A 23,552-nucleotide genomic window follows, 5' to 3' on the forward strand; every position below is an offset into this window, starting at 1 on the left:
ATTGGTTTCAGGAGCAGAATTTAGGGACTCATCACTTAAATACAACACCCAGTGCTCACACAACAAGTGCTCTCCTTAATGCCCATGACCCATTTAGCCTATGTCCCACCTATCTCCCCTCCAGTAACCCTCAGATTGTTCTCTGTAGTTGAGTCTCATATGGTTTGAAGATGGGCTTTTCAATAAGTGCTGCTGGAACAGTTGGATATCCACATGGGATATCCCTTTCTCACAGCAGAAGCAAAAATCATTTATAGGCTTAAATGTGAAAGACAATATTTAAAGCTTTTAGAAATTAATATAAGAGAATATTCTTATGACCTCAAAAGTAAAGAAGAATTTTAAAACAAGAAAGTACCAACTATAAATGATACTAGATTTGACTAGATTAAAATAAAGAGCTTTTGTTCATCAAAAGATAGCATAAAACCAACAAAAGCCCCCACAAAGTACAGAGTAGACGAAGATATTTGCCACACACATAATTAATAAAGGACTAGCCTTCACAACATATGAAAACTCTTTCAAATCAGTGAGGGATAATCACATTGAAAAAGTGAACAAAAGACTTGTATAGGGACTTTACCAAATAAAAAATATGATGAATAAACATATGTAAATCTCCTCAAGTTCATTGTTAATCAGGGAAATGAAAATTGTAACTGCAGTGAGATGCTGTTTGTCATCCTCCAGGGTGGCTAAAATGAAACAATTTGATAACACCAGTTGTTAGTCACAGCTTAGTGCAGGAGAAACTCCTGAAGCCTGCTGATGTGGTGAGTTGGTGCATTCAATTCAGAAAATAGTTTGGCATTATCTAGGAAAGTCAAAGGTACACATAACCCATGGTTGTTATTCTGCCAAGTAGATGCCCTTGAATGCCACTTGGGCTACATATACCAGAATATTCAAAACAGTTTTGTTTATTTTAGCTTCACACTGAATACAATGTCTTATACACAGTAGAATGAATAGATAAATCTTGATATGTTCTTACAATAGGTTACTTTATAGCCATGCAAATGAACAAATTGGAGCTGTACTTGAAAACTTGGATGAATCTCATAAACAAATACTGAGTGAAAGTAAGGCACAAAAGAACGTATACAGTATAATTTGGGATATATACACAGGTAGTAGAACTATAAAGAAAAGTAAAGAAGAGATTAGCACCCAAATCTTAATAATGGATATTTTTGGATTAGAGCTGGCCACCTGACTTAGGAGCAATTGCTTAGGAGGCACTTCTCTCCCTCATCTTTTTATCATAGAAAAGGTAACTTCCACACAAAAGGGGAAGGTATTAATCATTTCCAGGTTCCCACACAATGGAGACCAACTTAGGTTAGTTAGAGAGAAAAGAATGTATGGTAAGATCAATGGATAGCTCACAAAATTGATGGAAAATCTAATGAATGAGGTTTGGAACATGGACAGGAAGCCATGGGAAATTAGGCAGCCAAAAAGAGAGACCAGATCAATACACAGGAAGAATCTAGTTAGTATCCAGCAGCTTCTGTCATTGGCCTGGCCACAAATGGACATTGAACACTGCCATTACTGTTTCTTCTACTACCCCTGAAAGATTCAAAACTGTCATTTGCTTCCTGTGTTACTGCAGGGTCAGATTTTTAGGTTGCGGCACTGCACTGATTGGAAGGTCAGGTTCTCCTGCACTGATTGGAAGGTCACATTCCCAAATTCTAGGGAAAGGGGCTACTTGCCTACATTTGAGCTTCTTTCTCTGAATAGGAAGTGTGTTTAGAACTGGATGGCCAGAAATGAAAAACACCTACCACAGGAAATATCAGAAATAAACACATCTGGTCCCCTCTGGAAAGAGGAAAAAGAAATGTAATTAGTTAAGATCTGTGAAACTCACTGGGACATGTTTTTACTGGGGGAAAAGACATTGTGCACAGTCATTTAATTGAAAGGAAGCCAGACTTTCTCTTCCTTCTGCTTTGCAGTATACCATTCTCTCTCTTTTTTAAAAAAAAAAATAAAAATTGAGCCTGAGTGACTCAGTCAGTTAAGCGTCCTGCTTCAGCTTAGGTAATGATCTTGCAGTTCATGAGTTTGAGCCTCATATTGGGCTTTCTGCTGTCAGCTCGGAGCCTGGAGCCTGCTTTGGATTCTGTGTCTCCTTCTCTCTTTGCCCTTCCCCTGTTCACGCTTTGTCTGTCTCTCTTAAAAATAAATAAACATTAAAAAAATTTTTTTTAATTCCAGTAGAGTTAACATATAGTGTTATATTAGTTTCAGGTGTACAATATGGTAATTCAACAATTCTATGCATTACTCAGTGCTCATCATAGTAAGTGTACTTTACTCTCATGCACTTCTTATGGTGAGAAGGCAAGCTGGTGCAACCACTGTGGAATAGTATGGAGGTATCTAAAAAAAATTAAAAATAGAATTACCATATGATCCATTATCCACTACTGGGTATTTATCCAAAGAATATGAAAACACTAGTTCAAAAAGGTATATGCACCCTATGTTTATTGCAGCATTATTTCCAATAGCCAAATTATGGATAAAGATGTGGTGTATACACACACACACACACACACACACACACACCATGGAATATTACTCAGCCATAAAAAAGAATGAAATGTTGTCATTTGCAACAATGTAGATGGAGCTAGAGAGTATTATGCTAGGTGAAAGAAGTTAGAGAAAAACAAATATCATATAATTTCAATCATATGTGGAATTTAAGTAACAAAATAAAAGCACAAAGAGAAAAATAAGAGACCAAAAAATAGACTCTTAACTCTAGAGAACAAACTGATGTTACTGGGGAGGGGGGCTCTGGGTGAAATAGGTGAAAAGGATTAAGAGTACAGTTTTTCTGAAGCACATTTATCTGCTTTTCATATCAGGGCAATGCTGGCTTCATAGTATTTTTTGGTTACCAATTCGATTTCATTGGTAATTCAGTTTGGGGAGGGTAATATGTTTCTAGGAATTTATGCTTTTTTTTTTTTTTTTTTTTTTTGATGAGTCTGGCTAAAGGTTTATCAATGTTGTTGATCATTCTCAAGAACAAGCTCCTGATTTCATTGATCTGTTATACTGGGGTTTTTTTGGGTTTTTTTTTTTTTTTTTTTTGAGTTTCTATTTTGTTTATTCCTGCTCTAATCTTTATTATTTCCTTCCTAACACTGGTTTTGTGTTTTATTTGTTCTTTCTCTAGCTCCTTTAGGTGTAAGGTTAAGCTGTTTATTTGAGATTGTTTTTTGCTTCTTGAGGTAGGCCTGTGTTGCTATAATCTTCCCTGTTAGAACCACTATTGCTGCATCACAAAGATTTTATTTATTTTTTAAAAATTTTGTAAGCTTGTTTGCTTGTTTGTTTGTTTGTTTGCTTATTTATTTATTTATAGAGCACAAGCTGGGAAGGGGCAGAGAGGAGGACAGACAGAATCCTAAGCAGTCTCTGTGCCATCAGCGCAGAGCTCGATGTGGGGCTTGAACTCACATACTGTGAGATCATGACCCAAGCTGATATCAAGAGTCAGATGCTTAAATGACTGTGCCACCCGGGCGCCCCTGCATCACAAAGATTTTAGACTGTTGTGTTTTCATTTTAATTTGTCTCCAGGTTTTTTTTGATTTCCTCTTTTATTTCTTGGTTGACCCATTCATTGTTTAGTAGCATGTTATTTAATCTCCATGAATTTGTGGTCTTTCCAGATTTTTTTTTTTTGAGGCTGATTTCTAGTTTCATAATGTTTTGGTTAGAAAAGATACATGGTATGACTTCAGTTTTTTTTATTTTGTTGGGACTAACTTTGTGGCCTAATATGTGATCTATTCTAGAAAATGTTCCATGTACACTTGAAAAGAATGTATTCTGCTGTTTTAGGATGGAATGTTCTGAATATATCTGTTAAGTCCATCTGGTCCAGTGTCTCATTCAGAGCCACTGTTTTCTTGTTGGTTTTCTGTTTAGGTGAGTTATCCATTGATGTAAGTGGAGGTTTTAAACACCCCTACTATTATTGTGTTACTGTCAATTACTTCATTTTTATTATTAGCTGCTTTATGAATTTGGGTGCTTCTATGTTAGGTGTCTAAATAGTTACAATTATTATATCTTCTTGTTGGATTGTTCTCTTGTTAGATTATATAATGTCCTGCTTTGTCTCTTGTTACAGTCTTTGTTTTAAAGTCTATTTTGTCTGACATAAGTGTTGCTACCCTGGCTTTCTTTTCACTCCCATTTGCATGGTAAATGCCTTTCCATCCCTTCACTTTTAACCTGCATGTGTCTTTAGGTCTCAGGTGAGTCTCTTGTAGGCAGCATATGTCAGGGTCTTACTTTTTTATTTTTATTTTTTAAAGTTTATTTATTTATGGGGCACCTGGGTGGTTCAGTCAGTTAAGTGTCCAACTTTGACTCAGGTCATGACCTCGTGGTTCATGAGTTCAAGTCCCACATCAGGCTCTGTGCTGACAATTCAGAGCCTGGCACCTGCTTCAGATTCTGTGTTTCCCTCTCTCTCTGCCCCTCCTCCACTCATGCTCTCTCTCTCTCTCTCTCTCTCTCACTCTCTTTCTCTCAAGAATAAACATAAAAATTTTTTTTAAAAAATGATCATATTTATTATGAGAGAGAGAGAAAGCACAAGTAAGGGAGGGGAAGAGAGGGGAAGAGAGAGAGAATCCCTAGCAGGCACCACATTGTCAGCACAGAGCCCAATGCAGGGTTCAAACCCATGAAATATGAGATCATGACCCGAGCCAAAGTTGGACACTTAACCAACTCAGCCACCCAGGTGCCCCTGGGTCTTGCTTTTTTAATCCATTCGATCACCCTAGGTCTTTTTATTGGAGCTTTTAGTCCATTTATATTCAAAATAATTATTGATAGGTATGTACTTATTGTCATTTTGTTATTTGATTTTTGGTTGTTTTTGTAGTTCTCTGTGTTTTGTTCTTCTCTTGCTCTCTTATCTCATGGTTTTGCTGGCTTTCTTTAGTGATATACTCGGATTCCTTTCTCTATTTTTTTTTTTTTTTGTGCATATTACTGGTTTTTGATTAGTGGTAACCATTAGGTTGATATATAATCAGGGATGGAAGTCTGGTTCAACATCCATAAATCAGCCACTGTAATATACCATATTAATAAAGTGCAGGGTAAAAATCATGATCATTTCAATGGATGCAGAAAAAGCATTTGAAAAAATTCAATATCCATTTATGATAACTCAATGAAGTGGGTATAGAAGTTACTTCAAAGCAATAAAGGCCAAAAAAGGCAAGCCCAAAACTAAAATCATTCTCAACAGTGAAAAGCTGAAAGCTTTTTATCTAAGATTGGGAACAAAACAAGGATGCCCACTCTCTCCACTTCTATTCAACATGATATTGGAATTCCTTGTCAGAGCAATTAGGCAAGAAAAAGAAATAAAATTCAATAAGTGGGGTTGGGGAAATTGGACAGACACATACAAAGAATGAAATTAGACCACTGTCTTACATGACACACACAACCCAAAATGGGTTAAAAGCTGTTGAACACAAGATCTGAAGCCATAAAGCTAGAAGAAAACATAGGCAGTAAGCTCCTTGACATAGGTATTACCAAAACAGTATTTTTTTTAATCTGACACCAAAACAAATGTAAAAATAAATAAATGGGACTACATTAACCTAAAGAGCCCCTGCACAGCAAAGGAAAACATCAATGAAATAAAAAAAGGAACCTATTGAATGAGAGAACATATTTGCAAATCATATATCTGGGTAGGGGTTAATATCCAAAATATATAAGGAGCCCATATAACTCAATAGCAAAAAAATAATCTGATTAGAAAATGGACAGAAAATCTGAATAGACATTTTTCCAAAAAAGATATACAGATGGCCAATAGGTACATGAAAAGACACTCAACATTGTTAACCATCAGGGAAATGCAAAACAAAACCATAGTGAGATATCACCTCACACCTGTTAGAATGGCCAGTATTAAAAAGACAAGAAATAACAAGTGTTGGGAAGGATGTGGAGAAGAGGGAACCCTTGTATACAATTGGTAGAATGGAAATTGGTGCAGCCTCTATGGAAAAAATTTTTTGAAGTTCCTCAAAAAATTAAAACTTAAAACTATATGATCTAGCAATTCAACCTCTAGGTATTTATCTGAAGAAAATGAAAACACTAACTTGAAAAGATATATGCACCCTATGTTTATTGCAGCACTATTTATGATAGCCAAGATGTGAAAACCACCTAGTGTCCATTGATGTATGAATGGATCAAGAAATTATGTCACAGATAAACAACAGAATGTTATTTACTCATAAAAACGAATGAGTTCTTGCTATTTGCAACAAATGGATGGGCCTGCAGGACATTATGCTAAGTGAAATAAGTCAGACAGAGAAAGAAATACTGTTATGATCTCTCTTGTATGTAGAATCTTGGAAAAAACAAACAACAGCCTCGTAGATACGGATTGGTGGTTGCCTGAGGTGAGGGTGGAGAATGGGAAAAATGGGTAAAGAAGTTCAAAAGTTAAAAAAAAAAAAGTGAGTATTACATCTTGGTAAATTTGTAAATCTACCAAATCAGATCCGGAAATTGAATTTAATAGTTTAGGGAAGAACTGGGTTTTAAAATCTGCAACATTTACAGGTAAAATATTAATTAAAAAAAACAAAACAAAACAGAATGGGGCTCCTGGCTGGTTCAGTTGATGGAACATGTAACTCTTGATCTTGGGGTCATAAGTTCGAGTCCCACATTGGGCATAGAGCTTACTTAAAAAGCCAGGGGCACCTGGGTGGCTCAGTCAGTTGGGCATCCGACTTCAGCTCAGGTCATGATCTCACAGTTCTTGAGCTTTAGCCCCACGTTGGGCTCTGTGCTGACAGCTGAGCGCTTGGAGCCCATTTCTGATTCTGTGTCTCCCTCTCTCTCTGGCCCTCTGCTGCTCGTGCTCTGTCTCTCTCTCTCTCCCTCTCTCTCAAAAATGAATAAACATTAAAAAAAACCCAGAATGGTTTCCAATGAATCTTTTTTTCCACACAGAAATCACCCTCAAATGCATAAAATACCCACATTGATAGTTGGATGAAAATTGGGCTGTTTTATTGAGAAATTCCTGTATGACAGCATGTGTGGGTTATTTCTTCATGCTGCCCAATTTTCAAAGAAAAATGTTCCAACCTCTTGCCTGTGCAGGAATACCCTGCAGCAGGGCTGGCTTCACGGGTGCACACTTGTGTAGTCACCTGGGCCCCCGTGCTTAGAAGGACCTCACACTTGCTTAAATGCTCTGATGTCACTATCTTGAAATTCTTAATACTTTTTTCTAGCACTGGGCCCTGCAAATTATGTAACTGGTCTTGCCTGGCAGTCAGAGTACTGGCAGCCACACAGGGGGAGAGGGCTGGAGTTTCAAGGTTTAGTGTGTAGCTTTCCCCTGAGCCCTGTGTTTTCCAAGTTGCTTCACCCCCATCTCACTTGGGCCTGTTGTCCATGGCCTCTCTAGCCTAACTTTAGAAAATCCTCTTTTCTGCCAGGGTTGTCAGAGGGCCATATGGGCTAGAGGAAGAGATGAGAGGGAGTCAATCTAATTCCTCTACTTTTGCCTAGTTCTGTGGTAGGACTCAGCTTCCTCTTTGAGGCTTGCTCTCCTGAAGACAATTGCAGAGAAGAAAAAGAGCAAACATAATTACCAATTAGTCTATCCCCAAATTTTGTCAACACTGATGTCTACCGTCTTACCTCTTTTCTTTGCCCTTGTGGGTTTATGCCTTTGTCCTTTCATCTTAGTGGGGTTTGGGGAGGCAGGAAATAAATGTTGAGTGTTCAGTCTGCCATGTATGGCCACTAGTCTTAATTTGCTTTCCATAGCAGAAACTACTTTTCCCTTTATCACTCAATTTTTGTTGGTTTATATAATAATCAAATTATGTGATTACGGTTGCAAGTAGAACTGGCTAAGTAAGTTTAAGAACAAACCCAATTGACTGCTGGTAAATGTACAACTCAGAAGTGTGTGGGCATCTAATTTATTTTACAGAGGAATGAAAATTGTGGTTAAGTTGGGCAAGTTGGATTAAATGGAAATTAGTTAACTGAGCTTCTATTGTAAATAAATGAATATAAGGCATCCATTAAGAAGGTTCATTATGGAAAGTCTAAACGATTTGGCTTCTTGGACAAACAATTTGAAGAAGCTTATCTGTCTTTAAAACTGCTTGAGCAAGAAAATGTCTTTCTAGGATCGGCCTCATTTCTGCACTTTTTGGGTATTAAGGATGTGTTCAGACTGACCTGGACTCTGGACCTTGGTCTGTCCTAATTCAGTTATTCCATCCCACCTGTCTCTTAGTCTTCTAGTTGGACTTTTGACCTTCTTTGACCTAAAAGACCTTGGTTTCCATCTGTGAGTTGATACCTTATATCCCCTTTAAGGACCCCCTCATACGTACCGGGTTCCTCCAGTCTTTAGCGTTTTAGGAATTCTTGAGGACAAAACTGGCCTGCTTTCTATGGCTTCCTTCTCTGTAGGAAGTCAGGTTTCAGCTTCTGTGCTCTAAGTCAGGTGCCCATTTATCTTTTTGCTTTCTGTCTTCCAAAAATCTGTTATTTTCATTTGTCTTCTCCCATATTTGTCTGTGAAGGGTTTAGAGCTTTAAAAAAAAGTTACTATCCTTTTACTCTCAGCTTAGTGTGGGTTCCAAAGAGAGCAGAGCTACTGCTTATTTTCAGTAGGTCCTGTTTGGCCCTCACTCCTACTATGGTGGCTTCTCATTTTCTAAGCCCTTGGTCTTCTGATTCTCCAGAAAATAGGATCCTCCATTTTGAGCTTTCTAGACACTTTAAAAAAGATATCTACCCAGCCTTTTCCTGGGACTACCTAGCAAAGCCCTATTTGTTCTGTAGTTAATATGCAGTCAGAAACAAGTCAATGTGAATTAACTTTTGTAAACATCAATTAAAAGTTAGGAATTTGGGGTGCTGGGTGGCTCATTTGGTTAAGCGTGGGGCTCTTGAATTTGGCTCAGGTCATGATCTCATGGTTTGTGGGTTCAAGCCCTGTATTGGGCTCTGGGCCGACAGCATGAAACCTGCTTGGGATTCTCTTTCTCCCTCTCTCTCTGCCCCCCTCCCTCTCTCACTCTTTCTTCCTCAAAAAAAAAAAAAAAAATTAGGAATTTATCCATTTCTTCTGAGTTGTCCAATTTGTTGGCATATAGGTTTTCATAATATCGTTACAATTGTTTGTATTTCTGTGGTATTGCTTGTTATTTCTCCTCTTCCTTTAGTAATTTTGTTTATTTGGGGTCCTCTGTCTTTTTTTAAATTGGCTAGAAGTCTATCAATTTTGTTGATCTTTTCAGAGAACCAGCTCCTGGTTTCATTGACCTGTTATACTGTGTTTTTTTTGTTTCTTTTTTTAGTTTCTATATCACTTATTTCTGCTCTAATCTTTATTATTTCCTTCCTTCTGATGGTTTTGGTTTTGTTTATTCTTTTTCTAGCCCGTTTAGGTATAAAGTTAGGTTATTTGAGAATTTTCTTGCTTCTTGAGGTAGGCCTGTATTCCTGTACACTTTCCTCTTAGAGCCACTTTTGCCATATCCCAGATTTTGGACCATTGTATTTTCATTTTCATTTGTTTTCATGTAATTTTTGATTTCTTCTTTGATTTCTTGTTTGACCCATTCATTGTTTAATAGTATGTTATTTAACATCCATGTATTTATATCCTTTCCAGATTTTTTCTTGTGGTTAATTTCTAGTTTCATAGTGTTATAATCAGAAAAGATGCATGGTATGACTTTAGTTTTTATGAATTTGTTGAGATTTGTTTGTGGCTAATATGTGATTTGTTCTGGAGAATGTTCCACGTGTACTTGAAAAGAACGTGTATTCTGCTGTTTTAGGATGGAATGTTCTGAATATGTCTGTTAAATCCATCTGGTCCAGTGTGTCATTCAGAGCCACTGTTTTCTTGTTGATTTTCTGTTTGGATGATCTGTCCATCATTTAGTGGGGTATTAAAATACCCTGTTATTATATTATTATCGATTATCTTTTAAAGATTTTTTTTTTAATGTTTATTTACTTTTGACAGAGAGAGAGAGAGAGAGACAGAGCATGAGTGGGGTAGGGGCAGAGAGAGAGGGAGACACAGAATCCAAAGCAGGCTCCAGGCTCTGAGCTGTCAGCACAGAGCCCGACGCGGGGCTCGAACTCACGGACTGTGAGATCATGACCTGAGCCGAAGTCGGACACTCAACCAACTGAGCCACCCAGGCGCCCCTTATTATTGGTTGTTTATGTTTGTTATTAACTGTTTTATATATTTGGGTGCCACCATTTTGGGTGCATAAATATTTACAATTGTTATATCCTCTTGTTGGGTTGTCCCCTTCATTATTTTATAGTATCCTTCCTAGAAGGAAGTATTAGCAAGGATGTGGAGAAAAATGAACTCTCTTGCACTGTTGGTGAGAATACAAATTGGTGCAGCCATTGTGGAAAAAACAGTGTAGAGTTCCTCAAAAAGTTAAAAATAGAATACCCTACAATCTAGAAATTGCACTACTGGGTATTGACCCATAAAATACAAAAAACACTAATTCAAAGGGATATATGCACCTCTGTTTATTGTAGCATTATTTACAACGGCCAAACTATGGAAGCAACCCAAGAGCCCATTAATAGATGAGTGGATAAAGAAGATGTGACACACACACACACACACACACACACACACACACACAAAATGGAATATAACTCACCCATAAAAAAATAATGAAATCTTGCCATTTGCAATAACATGGAGAGAGCTGGAGAGTATCATGCTAAGCAAAATAAGTCAAAGAAAGACCAATACCATATGATGTCACTCATATGTAAAATTTAAGAAACAAAACCAATGAGCAAAGGAAAGAGAGAAACCAAGAAACAGACTCTTAACCAATTTTTAAAAATTAAAAAAAACCAAAACGTTGATTTATTTATTTTTTTAGAGAGAAAGAGTGACCAAGGGAGGGGCAGAGAGGGAGACAGAGGATCTGAAGCAGCTCTGTGCTTACAGCAGAGAGCCTCATGCAGGGCTTGAACTCACAAACCATGACCTGAGTCAAAGTTGGATGCTTACCGACTGAACTACCCAGGCGCCCCTAAATCTTTTTTTTAAGTAGGCCCCATGCCCAGTATGGGGCTTGAACTCATGACCTTGAGATCAAGTCACATGCTGTACCAAATGAGACAGCCAGGCCCTCTAAGAAATAGACTTTTAACCAGAGAGAAAAAACTGATAGTTACCACAGGATATGTGGGTGGGAGGATAGGGGAAGTAGGGGATGGGGATTAAAAGGGACAGTTATCATGATAACAAAAAGATTAAATGACTTAAAAAAATGAAAGGAGCTATTGATTTTTATAGAGGAGCACTCTATAAACTGGAAGGTACCACCCAAAGATAATGCTTGTTATATCAAAAAAAAAAAAAAAAAAAAAAGGTGACCTTAAGATTTTTTTTAGTAATTATCAATCTATGTTTATCTCTATAACATACTCCTCATTTAGCAAATCAGACCGTAGTTATTTTGCCACATGCTTCCCACCCTCCCCGTCCTGCCTGTATAGAGCTATTGACGTTTACAGTTTTTTTCATGGGAGTTGGTGTTATTTAAATGGCAGATAGATCAAAGATAAAGAAAAAAATTAGGGAACTCTTTGGGATAAAGGTATTCAAGTGAAGTAACTCTGAGAAATTTCCTCTTAATTGTGAAATAAGACTCATAAGGTAGATGAGTTTTTCTCTTTTGACTATGAAGAGGAGAGTAGCGACTGGGAGTTAAAACTTTCCCCTTAGAACAAAAGGGCAGTTGTAGCATTTCCTAAACTCACAGCAATTATTTTTTGTACAATTGCATGGGCACTTTCGGATTCAAAGGTCCTTTTTGTGGGAGGTAGGTGAATTTAGATAGTTCTTTTCATCTTTCATTAGTATATAACTTTTTCACATACGTATTTTGTTTCTGCAGGAGTACAATTTCTTGAGGGTAGAGCATGTTTCTGACACATCTTAGCATCTCTGAGTGCCAGAAAAAATAGGTGCTTACCATCAGGATCAGGTAATGTGCATAAGTTCATTTAATTAAAAAAAATTTTTTTAAAAACATTTATTTTGAGAGAGAGTGAGAGCGAGCAGGGTAAGGGCAGGGAGAGAGAGAGAGAATCCCAAGCAGGCTCTGCACTGTCAGCACAGAGCCCAATGTGGGGCTCGAACTCACGAACTGTGAGATCATGACCTGAGCCAAAGTCAGGAGTTGGATGCTTAACCGACTGAGTCACCTAGGCGCCCCTCATTTAATTTTTGTAACAACTACTAGAGAAGAGCTATTACTCTCATTTTATAGATGAAGAAACTGAGGCACGAGATACAGCTCCAATAAGAAGTCCAGCTGGAACTGACTTCACTTGGCTGATTAACCAGATTAGGTAAATCCTACCCTAGTATCCTGCAGCATCTGTCTTCAGTGAACAGGTCAGGTACTTTCTGGAGAGAGATCTGCGACTTCACAGACCTTGCAGAATAGGTTGTAGGACTACTTGCTAATAAATGACATATTTGGACCGAGGCCATCTTTCACTTTAACACACCATCTGAGATAAGATGGTGGAGGAGCCCTGTAGCTCAACTTATCTCTTAACTATTGGAGGCTACTTCTGTCTGCCCAAAAGAAGCTAATAAGTGTGAATGACCAAATTGACAGGTTACTTTATAATTTCCTTCTCCTTAGTTATCTCCATCTAGAAGAAATCTAGTCTCAGAGAGTCCAATAATGTCTTGTGAAGATTTATCATACATTTCCATGTGGTCGCCACTGGGGCTATGGTCTCTGACGTGGAGCCCTTGCTGCAGAATGTTAGCCTTTGGAACACAGTGGGGCCTGTGGGCTGAAATTTCAAGGAAGCAGCAGTTAGAAATTTGATGTCTCCAAACACTGCAGATCTCCTGGATATTTCCAATATCAATGAACGAAGCCACTGAAGTTAAATGATTGCAGCTGTTGCAATGGCCCCTCCCACCTTCCTTTTGGTCCACTGTCAAGGAAATCCTGTGTTAGTGACCCTGTCTCTCCTGTGCATCTATCTCATATGTCCCCATTGCAAGCTCCCCTATCTCAAGTAGCTCCATGTTCCAAAAACACTGGAGATTTTTGTCCTAGCTGGTTGTTCGGTATCCCAAGTAGTCTCGTAATTGCTTGTGAATTACAGGTCTATTTAGATTTTGTGGTGAGAAACACAGAATTGGTACTTTTAAAATGTTTTAAAAAGTAAAAAAATATATATGAATATAAGCAGTGAATCAAAAACTATAACCTAGGTATAAAGTCGATTATTCAATATAATTGGTGAAACTATGGACCATGCTCTCCAGACTGATTTCATACAAACATTTAAGTTTTCATTTCACAGTAATTTGAAAAGTAATATGCACGGTTAGGGTAAAATTTGGAGTTCTTGTTTATTCCTAATTCATCTAGAACAGTGCTGATGGAACTTTACGGAAAGTTTTAATCTGTGCTGTCCAATAAGGTAGCCACTAGTCATACCTGATTATTGAGTACTTTATTTTTTTAAACATTTTTAATGCTTATTTATTTTTGAGAGAGAGAGAGCAAGCAGGGGAGGGGCAGAGAGAGAGAGGGAGACACAGAATCTGAAGCAGGCTCCAGGCTCTGAGCTGTCAGCACAGAGCCCGACGCGGGGCTCCAACTCACGAGCTATGAGATCATGACCTGAGCTGATATCGGACGCTTAACTGACTGAGCCACCCAGATGCACCGACTATTTAGTACTTTAAATGTGGCTAGTGCAACAGAGGAATTGAGTTTTAAGTTGTTTAGTCACTTGTGACTCATGGCTACCTTATTAGAACAGATCTAGAATACAGTGATGACCTTGTAACAGGATAGTCTGTTATGTTGCAGCCACAAAGAACCCTAAAATCGTGATTTATAAGAACAAAGATTTATTTCTTACTTGTGTTATATGCCCATTTGGGGTTGGCTGGGGACCCAGGCAGATAAAGTAGTCACCATCTCACATGTTGCCAGTCATCATGGAGAGTCTTGCACTAGTACTTAAATCCTCTGGCTCAGAAGGGACGCACATCACTTTCTACTCACAGCTTACTGACCAGGACTAGTCACAGCCCCATCTAGCCAGGGAGCCAGCAAAGCTGTGCCAGGGGGCAAAGAGCCTCAGTAGTGACTGGCACAGATATTAGCCTCCCTTTCAAAATATGGAGGAGTTCCTAAGGGGTAAAGAAAGTAGTATTACCTTGTGTTTTCTTAAAAAGTGGGAGAATTGAATTTCTTTAGAATTATCCTTTATCTCCTTGATACTCATTAGCATAGATTTATTAAAAGCAGGTAAAATGTGAAAAGTAAAAAACTCAAACACTTTGATTAAAAAGAAAAAAAGACTCAGGACACCTGGATGGCTCAGTTGGTTAAGCGTCCGACTTCGGCTCAGGTCACGATCTTCAGGTTCATGAGTTCGAGCACTGCATTGGGCTCTGTGCTGACAGCTCAGAGCCTGGAGCCTGCTTTGGATTCTGTGTCTCCCTCTCTCTGTGCCCCTCCCTCACTCATGCTCTGTCTCTCTCTCTCTCTCTCTCTCTCTCAAAAATAACTTAAAAAATTTAAAAAAGAAAATGGCTTTAAAAAAGAAAAAAAGACTATATAAAGTTAGAGCTGACAATAGCATGTCTTTTTTTAAAATTTTTTTTAACATTTATTTATTTTTGAGACAGAGAGAGACAGAGCATGAACAGGGGAGGGGCAGAGAGAGAGGGAGACACAGAATCTGAAACAGGCTCCAGGCTCTGAGCTGTCAGCACAGAGCCCGACGCGGGGCTCGAACTCACGGACCGTGAGATCATGACCTGAGCCGAAGTCAGACGCTTAACCGACCAAGCCACCCAGGCGCCCCAATAGCATGTCTTTTTAATTACACACAGAAATATCATTTAATATGAAGTTCTGCAATGTAAGCAGCAACCAATGGATTTTTATATGTTTGGGATGAAAATGGAATGGGAGAAAATGTATTTATTTTTCCTGGTGCAGAACACATATGGTACATTTTTCCCTAGCAAGGAATAAAAAATCCTTGTCTTTAAAACTAGTAATTTCCTCACTAGGAACATTTGTGGATTGTAAATGCCTTTAAAAAATGAAAAAAATTAAATATTAACTGACCAATGGATTGTTTCCTTCCATACTATACCATAGAATCATAGAATGATCTAGTCCAATATTTATTAGCATGTCTTGATTGTTTCTAGAGTATCTATAATATTGTTTGAACACTCAAGACATAAGAGGCTCACCATCTGATAACAGATTTCCTATAAAGCAGGAGCATTATCAGGAATTTCCTCCTAACAAATGTTTCAATGTCAAGACACGGAAAGATGGAACTTGGTTGCCAGTAAGAAACTGCACCAACGTTACAAATGCAAACCAAGCCCTGGTAAATAATATTAATGATGATAATGATTTTGTCACATGCCAAAAATGTCATATAGGTTTTAGCATTATGAGGATCCTATAGATATTAAATACCTGTAGAATGTAATTGAACCAAATGACACTCAAGAGAAATTTTGAACATGTGCAAATCAAGCTGCCTATTAGCAACAAGAACTACGTCAGTCATCCTGTTCCTTAGTGAATCACAACCATCTAAGCCATTCATGCAGCACAACATTTGTTTGTTTCCAGGATCCATCAGGGTAGTCTACAGCTGGTGACATGGCAAGAAAGAGGAGGCTGCAGAGACTGAACAAACAGCATGCACTGTGGTATCCTTTATTTAAAAATTGTGAGCTAACTACAGTTGTAGTGTTCTCATTTACCATTCTGATGGCATAATAAACTGCGAGAACATAACACAATTTCAAGACATTAAAAATCTGTAACAAACACACCACACATGCACACACACACACACAACATACATGCACACAAAGGTTATAGTCTTCTAAACACAGTTAAGTGAAGAAAAGCTTCAAAAGCTCTAAATCAAATTTTAAAACCCTTTATTATAAACCGTGGCAATACTGTGGCTATTATGAAAAAATTGTAACTGCTAAAAAAGCAAAAAGAAAAAATACTGGCAAATTTGAAACTAGCAGCAAAAAGCAGATAAAAATAGAATGGAAGGTAACATAAGACTACTATCAAAGTTCTGAAGTTGATCCTGTGTAGGGTTGCACTGAAGTCGTTTCAAATTGGTTCTTGAGGAACTATTAAAAAGTCCCCTCAAATATTAAATTGCTGCACTTTACAAACAGTGGAAAAGAAAAAAGTATTTGGAATGTTACACACACACACTCAGAGGAAATGTATTAGGCATATTAGTTTATAGTCTTTGTTTATGACCTTCAAAAAGTTTATAAAGAAAAATTTAAGTGCCAATGTAGTGAAAGAAAAATTTCTAAAGATGCAAGTCTGAGTGCATTTATCAGGTCTAAGAATACATTTGAAGGCTGGGGGGCAAGGCATGACTGATGCACATTCAAGAAGAAAACATCGTGGAACCCATAAGGTAGGTAGAGTCCTCTGGAGAGTGTTTAGAATTGAAGGCGTGTTAAACTCAGACTACCCTGAAGGAGATTCCAAAGTATGTGCAGTTCTACAGCCCTTCATCAGTTGAAATCTGTTTCACAGCGGCCAATAAATAATTAAGACTAACTTTTTAGGAAACTGGTTTTTCATACATTCAAACACAGAAATCTTTACCACACATGCAGAGCTGATCTTCTATAACAGCACAAATACGAATCCTGGTTTCAGAAGAAAAGCACATTAGCAAGGATTTTTTTTTTTCACAGGTTCTTACAAAAATGTCTGAAGCTGCTAGACATCTGCAAAGAGGGGATAAGTTTAGATTTCCTACTGATTTTGGAAGAAAAGAGATTCTATTCTCCTAAAGAAGCCAGCCACCCATGAGCAGGGGACCTGTCTTCAGAATCTAAGAAGCATAATGTCCTTAGTGCTTAAACTCATGGCAAATTCAGATCCAGAAAAACGGGTAGATATATCAGGGGAGAGAAATGAAGTTTGAATGTGTACAGTATACTTTGGAATAAAATGTGCCTCATATGTTCCAATGGCTCAACTGCTCTCAGAATGGTGTGCTGCAGGGCTGGAGGAGACTCGGTTCTCTGCAGTTAGGAGCTGGGAGAGAGAGATCTCTGTCTCCAGGGACCTTCTGGGCTGTGACCACAGGGCCTTATTTTTCATGAGTGCTTTCAGTTAGGGAATTTATGACCTTACCCAGATAAAGATTTCTTTTGGTTACTTTCTCTTTAAAATCAACTGATCAGGCAAGTTACTGGTAGTATCTTAAGGTGCCAGCTAATTCAAATTAATGCCCATCAATAACTGCTGCTAGGTGTCAACTGCTGTTGCTGAACAATCAACCCCCAAAAGACCTAACTAAATAATCTATCACACTAGGTGCTTTTACTATCTTGGATTTTTTGAGCTTTAGAGAAATAGTCTTTGTAAGACGACTTAGAAACTGCTTCTCTCTGGCTTTCACTCTTCCTCTTCTTCCTCTTCTCCTTCCCCTTCCCCTTCCTCCATGGTTTCCACAATGAGCTCTGCTGTGCAGGTGGCTTCTCCGAGACTGTTGACAGCCTTGCAGGTATACTTGGCATCATCATCCCCGCAAACATCACTAATGATTAAAGAGCAGTTCCCATCCTCGTCGTAGTCTATCTGGAAGTGGCGGGACTCCCGGATTGACTGGTCATCTTTGAACCAGACAACTTCAGGGTCTGGGTATCCTGCAGCACAGGGAGGGAACACAAGTTTCTTATCAATTCGTGCAAGCAATTCGTAAGCAATCTCTATTGATTAACGGGGTACAGGGAAAGTATCATGATGTTGGCTTTTAGCATTTGTTTTGAGATTTACATTTGGATATGGGCATATATTGTAAATACTGATATCCAAAACCCCGCAAAAAAAGGTGTCATATAGTCATGTCACTTACCATCCACGTGGGGCTTGTACTGCCTCCCACCTTTATACAGATCTAGAGTACTACCTGGAACACAGCCTTGACTCCAACTGCACTCCTAGAGCTAAATAAATAGGTCCTTGGACGAAAAGAAAATTTCTTGTATAATAGTTAAATAAATTTTTTTAATGTTTAGTTATTTTTGAGAGAGAAGGCGAGAAAGCACGAGTGGAGGAGGGGCAGAGAGAGAGGGAGACAGGATCTGAAGTAGGCTCTGTGCTGACAGCAGAGAGGCTCAAACTCACAAACCATGAGATCATGACTGGAGCTGAAGGCAGACACTAAACTGACTGAGCCATCCAGGCGCCCCTGTTCTCTTATTTTTTATTTAAATGTGTTTAAGTTCGGGGTGCCTGGCTGGCTCAGTTGGTTGAGCACGACCTTTGGCTTAGGTCGTGATCTCACGGTTCATGAGTTTGGGCTTTGTGCTGATAGGGCAGAGCCTGCTTCGGATTCTCTGCCTCCCTCCCTCTCTGCCCCTCCCCTGCTAGTTTCTCCCTCTCTAAAAAATAAATAAATATTAAAAAACATTTTTTAAATAAAAAAAAAAGCAAATAGGCACGAGAGATCTTTGGAGATGATGGAAATATTCTAAAATTGGTTGTGTGATTGCATAATTCTGTAAATCTAACAGAAGATAATTTAACTGTATACATAAAATAGGTAAATTTTATGGTATGTAAATTATAACTCAAAGCTAATAACAGCTCTATAATAAATTAGAGGAGCTGATAATATTGCTTAAAAGAAAAGCCATTATTTGTTTTAGTCTGATCCAAAGACAGATAAACTACTTATGGATAACTGGAAATTGGCCACATGGGTTAGCCTCATTTTATAAATTAGTCATGTTTATGCAAAGTTCAGCATTTAAAAAATATTATATATATATATATATATATATACACACACATACACACATCATATGTATGTATTATATATGATATATATACACACACACATATAGGTCTTTACAAATATACAGGGGCGCCTGGATGGCTCAGTCAGTTAAGCATTCAACTCTTGATTTCATTCAGCTCAGGTCATGATCTCATGGTTCATGAGACTGAGCCCCATGTCCAGCTCTGTGCTGACAGTGAGAAGCCTGCTTGATATTCTCTTTCTCCCTCTCTCTCTCTCTACCCCTCCTCTGTGCTCTCTCTCTCTCAAAATAAATAAACTTAAAATACACACACACACACACACACACACACACACACACACACACACACATATATATATTTATACAATCTGAGTTGTTCTTAAATTTGGGAGAAATATTTTTATAGGAAAAAAATTACACATAAGAACTTAAGAATTCTAGGGGCGCTTGGGTGGCTGAGTCGGTTAAGCGTCTGACTCTTGGTTTAGACTCAGGTCATGATCTTGTGGTACATAATTTCGAGCCCCGCATCGGGCTCCAAGCTGAAAGCACGGAGCCTGCTTGGGATTTTCTCTCTCCCTCTCTCTCTCTGCCCCTCCCCTGCTCACTCTCTCTCTCTAAGTAAACTTAAAAAAAAAAAAAAAGAATTTAAGAATTCTAACATTCTTTTCAAGTAGAATTTTGTTTTTATCAAAACTGCCTCCATATGCTTTAATTCCTTCTCAGTGTTCCAGTGGAAGTTATGCAAATATGAAGGAATAATCCCAGACAGAAAAGTACAAAGATGATAATCATTATGTTGTAATAATGTTTAAAAAGGAAAAAAAGGAAAAAGAACTTCAGAAGACCAAAAACAGTGTGGTGATGGAGAGAATTCGGAGCTTCTCGCAGCGCCCCCCAATCTGCACACTTCCACACTAGCAAAGGCAACACATCCACCTTTTTTTTTTTTAATTGAATGAGAACAGAGAAAGATTATGATAGGCACTGCATTTACAAGGCAGTTTGAGAATATAATGATGCAGGAAATAAACTGTTTCCATTCTTCACTTTGGATTGCTTTACCCAAAAGGCATTATCTAGTCATACTGCTGGAGAATTTTAAACTGTAGGAGGCACGATTTGTTCTGACTGCTGTCCTGTGCTATGCAGCCTTAGTAAAGTTGCTTAATGAACTTCTGTGCTTTATTTGGTCAGACTCAAATGGGAGATAACCCTCCACTTGAGTTGGCATGCAGTAGTCACAAACTGGAAGCAAAGAACCTGTCTTTTTTTGCCCTTATCTTTCTAGAATGTTGCAGTCTGTGGAAACTGAAATGCTTTGTGTCACCAACATTGCTAATTTCTCAGGTGCTATGCTAAGATCCCTTAAGTTCTCTTGAGCACTGGCAACTCAATTCTGCTGCCACATTATTCTTGGCAGGCGGAGCAGCATGGGGAAGATGGCATAGGCGTCTGGATCCCAGCTTCCCTCACATTGAATGTGAATGAAGTCACATTGCATGCTCAGTCTCTGCACTTGCCAATCCCACACCTTTTTCCTGGACTCCATGACACCTTGAACAGATGTAAAAGGTTTCCCCCTTTCACCTATGTCCTCTCCCAGCATCCCCAGAATGACTCAGGCATTAGACATCATCAGGTAAGGGCCAGAGGCTCAGAAGAGTTAAATCACCACCCAAGTTCACACAGCCCACAGCTGAGCAGAAGGGCCTCCGACTCCACATCCTCTTCATGCCAGCCTTCCTTTGAAGCTTCTTGTGGGCAGTTCACAGGCTTCCCAGAAGCCTGCAAAGCTCATTTCATTAAGCCTCTTCCATAGCCAAATAGGTCTGTGATGAGCCACTCACATCAGTGGTTGATATGAATACGTAGAATATCAGAGGCGCCCTAGGTGAGTCACTGAACGGCACCAACCTTCAGGAGGCTGAGTGGGGGCAGTGGGCCAACTCCTCCTGACTAAGTTATCTTCGCTTGCGTCCTGGCTGCCCAGAACTGACATTCTGCCTGGGGCACACAGCAGGGCCCACCCGCCCACCACGCCACACTTTTGTGTGGTCAAAGTCAAGGGAAGAACCGCTACAACTTACCTTCAATCTTGCAGTCAAATCTAGCAGCGCTTCCCTCCACAACTTCTAAATCACGGATGGTCTTAGAGAAATAGGGTTTTACATGGGGCTTTTCCTCAGCAACAGCCTCAAGGAAAGCTTGGGACACATCTTCTAGGAGACAGGGAAGGAAACACGGTCAGTTCTTCATTTCCTGTTCTCTTCCCTGGTTTAAAAAAGTTGATTTTTTTTTTTTAAGTTGCTGTAATTCAGCAAATAATGTGGCTTAGGGGATTGAGTCAAGTACACCTTTCTCCTGGGGACAGGTTGGCCTGCCGCCACATGGTTTTGGCAGAAGAGAGAACTGTGACAAAACTGTGGAAATGTTTGAACTCCCTCCTTCCTTTATGCTGACACACTGAAAAAGGAAATAATCTTTAAAAAGGATTTTTGGCTGCATTCCATGCTGTCTCAGGATTCAGTGGAAGGGATCGAAGAAGGACAAACCACACCAGCTGTCCCAATCTCTGTCCCTGCTTTGCCCTCCCTCCTAGAGCAGCAGGCCCTTTACCTGCTCCTTGGAAAGGGGGTCCTAGACATGCCTTTGATTTACCAGTAGTTCTGTTCTCCACACTCACCCTGCCTTCACAGTGTATGACTACGGATGAGGATCTGGGATTGGTCCAGGGAAAAGCTGTGACTTGGAGGGGCTCCTATATACTCTCCCTTCCCTTCAGGCTATTTCTGGGTCATCTGGGGAGTGCGGATCAGGAGGGACCAGGCCCACGTGTTGCAGACTCTGCCCCCAGCTGCATCAGAGCAGCCCAGCAAGCAGCCTCGCCAATTACCCTGCTTTTATGCACAAGAGGGATCTAGACCTAGCTTCTCACCTTTGGATGCCAAAAACACCAGGCAGCGGGAGTTAGGGGGGTGTCTTTGGCCAAATGAGGTGCCTCAAGAAGGTAAAGGCCAGACCCTGCATGCACCTGGAGCTTGGAAGAGGCCAGAGCCTTCACTGAGGAGATGGTCGGGGCAGCATTTCAAAGGTGGTGTGCAAACAGCTAACTGGCCCTACTGGTCTCCAGGAGGAGCCCTGTCACGCGCAGTCTACCCCATTCAAACGGCATGTTTCAGCATCGTGACAAGTGCCAAAGGAATATGGACTAAAGGTCATTTTTTAAAAAAAAGAAAAACACAAAGGCAGTAAGAACATGGAAGGATATTTTTTAAAAAGATACTACTATATGTGATTTTTACGTTTACCTATCAGTATACAAATCTCACTTTTCTAATGAGAAAAAAGGAAGCTTTTAATGAAGTCTTCACTAATTCTTATGTAAAATATAGGGAAAAGAACATCGGAGGTCACCTGGTCCTATGAGACAATAACTTTCCCTCTGAAAGTAGCTAAACTTAACGTTGAACAATTAAAGAATAACTAGCAGACTTAGTAATTTTAGGGCAACCTAAAAGTAGTTCTGAATTTTATCCTTATAGTTTATATTATCAAAAAAACCCAAACCCCCCTTAAAACCTCAAAATGTCCCTCCATCCCTCAACCCTTCCTTTCTTGCCAACTAGAGCAAATCTTCCTGGAGCTCCTTACCTTCAGATTCTAATTTTTCTGCATTGAGCGGGCTGGTTGGTGATCCTGTTGAGGATTTCCTGCCACTGAGCCCTGAGATCATTGCCATAGAGGACAGTCTTCCAATGGCTCTCACAGCATTGCCCGTTTTCTGGAAAATAGACACTGGCGTTGGACTCAGGCGGTGTCCCTGGTTCCCGTTGGGCAGTGGGGCTCGGGGAAAAGAGCCTAGCCCCAGAGGTGCAGCTGTCCTTGAAATGAGGACCTCCCCAGTGCCGAAGTTCTGCCAGAGGAGTGAGCCCAACCTTGCTCTGCTCAGCACTATCAGCGTGTCAGAAGATGTTCGGAGAATGGAATGGGGCCTGGAACCAATGTGTGCGTTAATGTGACTAAACAAGGTCAACATGAGACAAAAACCCTTTTCATACTGTGCTTCAACTCCCATAAAAGGGATAGTTTATATAAAGCAACTGCAGGCTGAGACAGCTCCAAAGACTTATTGCTGACGAGGCCCAGTGGGGCTGTTTCTCGTAAAACAATACTAGCAATAGGATTTTAATTGGTCCAGAGAAAGTTACTACGGATCCCACAGGTCCTGATGCAAAGGGAAAAAAAAAGCATTCCATTGACCTTGGGCAAGTCGCTTAACCTCTCTGGGCTCCAGTTTCCTTCTCTGTATAAGAAGGGGGTTGGACAAGATGATCTCCAAGGTCTCATTAGTTCTGTTTATGATTCAGATACTTAAGAGATTTCCAGAAACACTCTGGGTGGCCCCAGCACAAGTCTGTGAATGCACAGTGAAGTTCTGGAGGGGTGCTCTTCCCTGATGTACACCCAGCCATCAAAAAGAAGCGCCCGAAGAAATGAAAAGCAGCGGCGCTTTGCTTTTCTGAGATGAGGAACCTTGGAAGAAGAGAGAATTTCTGCTGAAAAGGATGCCAGA

General features: G+C 39.5%; 1 protein-coding gene and 1 long non-coding RNA gene across 8 annotated transcripts in view; one reads left to right on the forward strand and one right to left on the reverse strand.

Annotated features, from left to right (window-relative positions):
- Positions 1-10,482: 10,482 nt before the first annotated feature.
- On the forward strand, positions 10,483-15,951 carry LOC132683619 (uncharacterized). Its single transcript, XR_009612315.3, has 2 exons — positions 10,483-12,122; positions 15,786-15,951. It is a non-coding gene; the product is annotated as an uncharacterized LOC132683619 (long non-coding RNA).
- MYLK (myosin light chain kinase) overlaps positions 15,841-23,552 on the reverse strand; it is a 279,456-nt gene continuing 271,744 nt past the window's right edge. For 5 of the 7 annotated variants that reach the window (XM_060639759.3, XM_060639758.3, XM_060639757.3 and 2 more), the window contains 3 exons: positions 22,631-22,760; positions 21,067-21,198; positions 15,841-17,857 (listed from right to left, as the gene is read on the reverse strand). In XM_060639759.3, coding sequence (XP_060495742.2) covers positions 17,607-17,857; positions 21,067-21,198; positions 22,631-22,760 — 513 coding nt within the window. In that variant the 3' untranslated portion in view covers positions 15,841-17,606. Of the gene's footprint in view, positions 17,858-21,066; positions 21,199-22,630; positions 22,761-22,914; positions 23,026-23,552 lie in introns of those variants that run through there. The other 2 variants (XM_060639763.3, XM_060639756.3) reach the window with 2 other exon arrangements.

This window comes from Panthera onca, chromosome C2, assembly GCF_046562875.1.
Source record: "Panthera onca isolate mPanOnc1 chromosome C2, mPanOnc1 haplotype 2, whole genome shotgun sequence".
Taxonomy (NCBI): domain Eukaryota; kingdom Metazoa; phylum Chordata; class Mammalia; order Carnivora; family Felidae; genus Panthera; species Panthera onca.